At 45.1% G+C, this 5,069-nt stretch overlaps 1 protein-coding gene across 1 annotated transcript; it reads right to left on the bottom strand.

The window, feature by feature from the left end:
* Positions 1–1,127: 1,127 nt before the first annotated feature.
* LOC120521932 (zona pellucida sperm-binding protein 4-like) lies at positions 1,128–4,152 on the bottom strand. The gene is made up of 12 exons (XM_039743197.1): positions 3,946–4,152; positions 3,745–3,866; positions 3,582–3,654; positions 3,350–3,511; positions 3,088–3,275; positions 2,714–2,811; positions 2,512–2,639; positions 2,176–2,365; positions 1,952–2,099; positions 1,711–1,786; positions 1,372–1,494; positions 1,128–1,268 (listed from the first exon to the last, which is right to left on the bottom strand). Exons 1-12 carry the CDS (start codon positions 4,100–4,102, stop codon positions 1,147–1,149), a joined length of 1,587 nt encoding a protein of 528 aa, XP_039599131.1. The 5' UTR covers positions 4,103–4,152; the 3' UTR covers positions 1,128–1,146.
* Positions 4,153–5,069: the final 917 nt, after the last annotated feature.

The raw sequence follows: 5,069 nt of genomic DNA, 5'->3' as shown, positions 1-5,069 counted from the left end.
GCAAGAATAAACATTGCAACACTTGCATAGCAAGAGCGTCCGCTGGAAGATGAAGTATATACCTGGCCTTACAATTCTTCAAAGAGTGTAAAGCCGTTTTTGGGACTCTAATATCCATTGACTACTGTAGACAAGAATTTAAAAGGTATTCAATGCCGTTAGAAACCAAATGTAGCAACTTAGTGGTGTGACACCAACCAACTGAGGAGGGCACAACACTAAATGCCATTTCATTTGCACTCCCAGCAGCTGAGAGTTGCAGTATTTCAGATGTGACAAAAGCACAGCTTGGACCAGATATTGGGCTGCACAGTCAACTACGATCTCACCATACTGATATGCTACTGAGCGAGTCAAGAATAAGGAAAATGTTTCAACATAGTCATGGAAGGAGAGGTAGTCAAGCCAACAGCATCCCGAAGGATGAATTGGCAGATGTTGGTGACAGAGCAATGCTGAAAAGAGATGGAGTGATTCAAAACCACACACCCAACAAAATTCACTTGTGGTTCATTCCTGCTCATTGCTTTATAACCAACATGTAGCAGACAGCATGTCATTCAATTACAGGTACTTTTGCACCATAGCACTAAAACACACAGGAAGGGATGATAGTGCCTAGTGACGAGAGGCACAACAGGCCAGACCCTGACCATTGAGCCAATCAAGCCATGCCAACGTTTAAAGCAGCCATACTGGTGCATTTGGTTAGCCAATGTGACATCACCAATATGAAAATGAAAGTTGCCCATTGTAGAAACAAAAGTATCCAAGATAAAGTAGATGAAAGTCAGCTCAAAGCCTCCATTCGATACCATGAGCTGCTCAGGGTATAGAGGGTAGCTCAGACACATCCCAGAGTTCAATAGAAAGCAGTCCTGTACAAGCAGACAGTTCCCTGGTCGTCCAACAACCCATTAAAAGCACTCCTTGAGTTGACTTGGCAAAGATGGGATGTGATAAGTAAAGGAGGCCTGCAATAAATGCAACAAAAGAGTTCAAGGGTGGGTTTACGGCTGAAGTGTAGGTCACCACCCATTTCATAAAACAAAAAATCGACAGCTAGAGCTTTAGACACAAGACCCACAGGTGTCACTCCATTTAAAAATTGCACAAGATTCCAACCATTCATGAAGAGCCTTTTATTTAAAATTTCAGATTCTCTTTCTGCTTGTTCAACCTTCTCAAAGCAACTATAGCTAAAACCAAGATGACCATCAACATGGCAGCTGCAGCTCCCAGCACCAGGTATCCAGTGGGAAGAGAGGCTGTGGGAGGAAGACAAAGGACATTTACTCTCCAAGCCATACAGTCAAGGATGAAGACCTCAAGCAGAACTCTGGACTACTCTAGAAGGATCAAGATGGTTACCTTTCTGCTCCAGTCTGGAGGTTTGCATACCGTCAGCCTCAAAAACCACAGGACCACTGTGAATGAGCACATTCTTCCTGGATGAAGCAATTTGTTCCACCTTTTCTGCAGCTCTGCCAGATCCTGGGAGGAAAAAAAAAATTAAATTCTGTTTAGCTTCACACACCGAGCCCCCTTTACCAGGCAGTCAACCAGATTTCACACCCCATGTCTATGAGACAAGCAGTCTCCATACCAGTGTGCAAAGCATCAATTACAAGGCACTGAATTACTGTAGTAACAGCGACACCTTGTCCTACAAAACAAAACCACAGCCAAAAACTGCCACGGGCTACTTACTTCTTACAGGGCAGCTCTGAGTACAGGGGTCTGTGGCAGAGGGATAGCAGGCAGCAGCAACACAGTAGATGAAGATCTACAGATAAAAGCCAGGGACAAATCGTGAAACCACACAGCAGAGAAGCTTTGGACGTCACTGGTTTGTATCCATACACCGATCTCCAAACTTAAGCCCATCACAGTATTTCAAGCAAGACCACAGAAATAAGGCAGGATTACCCTTTTCCACAAAAAAGCCCACCTTTTCAGCCAAGGCTTGCTGAGCTACAGGGTCCACAAAGGCAAACATCTCAAACACAAATCTCTTGTAATGACTTGGGTAGTCTACTCCAGATGTGCTGTCCACTGTCACCAAGCTAGTCAAATAGTTGTCCCCTGCGTATGGGCACCTGGGACAAACAGACCTCCAGTTAGCATGGACCAGCCACCCTCTTCACCTCACCCTCCCACAAGGTGGTCACCTACCCATTCACCAGAAGGCTCCACTGGGGCTGGCTGGAAGCAGAAGGTCCTGGAGTGACCCAGCAGTCCCCTAGAGTCAGCACAAGGTTAGGGTCAGTCCTGTTCACGATGTGCACTTCCACAGCCACAGGATCCCTCAGAGTTTTGGTCACTGGGTAGTCCGCATCCATATAGTAGGAGCCATAGGAGGAATCTGACCATGGAAAAGAGCAGAAATTACTGGAAATTGCATACCCTAACCATACGATTCTTGTAACTACAAATCTACCAGGTTTTATTGTACCTTCAAACCATTCTGTGAATGGAAATAAAATGATCATGGACCCCACCCAACAGTACCTGTAGCAATGACCAATTCCAGGTCAAATGGACCTTGCTCTACTACTGGAAGAGGTGGCGCCACAGTATACACCTCAGCCTCCACTTGCACATCCTGGCTTCCCGAGTAGGTGCACTGGAAGAATAACCTGAGGAGAGAAACACCACAACACAGCAGGTAGAGCACATTTAGGGTTAGGGGAAGCAGGTTCAGAAGCCTTACTTGTAGACACTGTCCCTGGTGATGGAGCCCTCTGGACCACTCCTCACAGTAATGGCAGCAGACATGGTGTTCTGGTAGGTCACATTGCCACCAGAAAGCTGAAACAGGGACATTAGAATTACTGCAATCTCTGAAGTCATTGCAGGGGGTTTCAATTTCTAGCACATCAGCAAGACATTTCTAAGGTCTGTATGGTCCAACAACTTTAGAACAAACCTGATCCCCTTTACTAGGACAGAATTACAGAATGAGGACTAAAATATTAGATCCACCACAAGCCATCAGGTCTAATACAAGATCAGATTACTCAGCTCTCTGGCTTCCTATGGTTGACAGAGTGCTTGTTGCTGCACATCACCAAGATGGAGTCTCACCTGAACTGTGCTGCCACAGGCACTGACTGGAAACTGGTACATGACAAAGCTGGACAGGCTGGTCACAGGGCTGCAGCTGGGGGAACTGCTGTCCACCAACTGGATGGACCCAAGATCCAGGGAAGGAAGGGTCACATTCTCAGACACCACCACCACAAACTGGCCATCCAGGGTGCACTGCACAGTCACTGGCCAAACCAAACACAAGCATGAATATCCAGTAGCAGCCACCTTTCCTCACTCGCACTCTCCAACCACTCACCATCATTGGCATAGTAGCATGGACTGTTGCTGCTGCTTGAATCATAGCAACAGTTGCTGGCTTCACAGTCTGCTTGAGTGATGGATGAAGACCCTCCACAAGGGAGCTTCTCGCTGTCCACAACTGCACATCTATCAGCTGGAAGCTTAAGAACTCGACGACCTTTTTTAAAAAAAAAAAAGTGTGGGTTTATTTTAAAGACTCCATGTTCCAACCCTGAACAGAAACATACCTGGCTTAGGGCATGTGAAGGTTTTCAGATTTGAGCGAGATCCAACGGCAATGGTCACGACGTATTGGGAGCTCTAAAGTGAGCAGAAGAGGCTCAGACCACAAATGACATACAACTTAATTTAAAAACAGTAACCAACGGCTGAAACGTCGGCGCTACTCACCTTCTCAGACGCATAACCGTGCGTTGAAGAAAAGGGCACAGTTAGTGTGGTGCGGCCAGACTTTTCACGGATGACAACTCCTGGGAGATTGTTGGTCACCTTTACCAGTCCAACACTCGTCTCTGAAAAAGTTAGTTTACTAGCTTTACTGGAATACGCAGGAGCTAACAAGTCCAAGTACCGAGGACACGCCACACTCACTTTGAAGAAAAACGGTCGGAGAGCCGGCAATTGACAGCATCATCGTCTTGTCACCATCGCATTTTTTGGTCAAGTCTCCTGACGCCGCATAAACAAACTGCACCCCCATCAGGCAAACGACCAGCCAGAAAAAGCACCAACAATCCAAACGTGCCATGCTGTGAATTCGCCAAACAGAAACGCCACATGAACAAGAGAGCGCAGGTTTAAATCATCAGCGGCGGCGCGCGCAAGTGACTCGTTAGTGAGAAAGCGCGGGAAGTCTGAGGCACTCCTTCTGCTCGTGCGGCTTTAATGAGCAATCAGCACGTCAGGGCATCGGACTGATATGTCCAGTAGAAGACTGCGTGTAAGTGACCGCTCAGCAGTGCGATCTTTTAATTTAGTGAGGGAAATCAGGAAATCTCAACTAAGAAAAAAAAAAGGAGAAACGTGACAGCTATAGGTACGAGTATGTCTAAAGAAGGGCTTTGTAAGGTTTTAGAATGACCCGTTAATTAAGTACTGATAAATAAATCAGAAGAAAGAGGGTCTTCCTGAATGTTTTTTTTAATTCACAACGTTTTTGAATTTTGGAAACTAAATGACTAGAAGTTAGTTCAGCCGTATTGTTTTAATTGAAATTCCTTCCGGAAATGATGTAGAAGAAAAAAAACCTCCATAAAAAAATATTATCTTTCACATACTTTCTCGTGGTTCAACTTTTTTAACATCTATTTCCCACTTTCATCTTTCTCTCTTCATTTTTTAGCATTCCATTTTAACATTTTATTTCATTTCATTGTTTAGCACGCATGTTCTAGTATTTGGAGATGAGTTTCCCGACAACGGCGAATCCAAATAACGGGCATTTTTTTTTCTTTCGTTAACGTATGCAGTCACCGTGCCGCAAATCCAGTTTATTATTTTTTTTTTTCATTAGCTGTGGAGAATGAAGGGGATTTTTTTAGACATATTTTACTTTAGATGGTGTTCAAGCCCTCTCTGTATCCTTTAATTCCCACCCCTGGTGCAGTGCGGACTTCTCTTCGTTGATTCGCCCCACTTTTGTTTCTCACACACAAGGGCATCGCGATGTCATCGGAAAGTAGAACAGGGGGCTCATCGTTTCAAAAATGAAAGTT

Source organism: Polypterus senegalus, unplaced genomic scaffold (genome assembly GCF_016835505.1).
Source record: "Polypterus senegalus isolate Bchr_013 unplaced genomic scaffold, ASM1683550v1 scaffold_5794, whole genome shotgun sequence".
Lineage (NCBI taxonomy): Eukaryota > Metazoa > Chordata > Cladistia > Polypteriformes > Polypteridae > Polypterus > Polypterus senegalus.
This window is presented reverse-complemented; position numbering and strand designations above follow the sequence as displayed.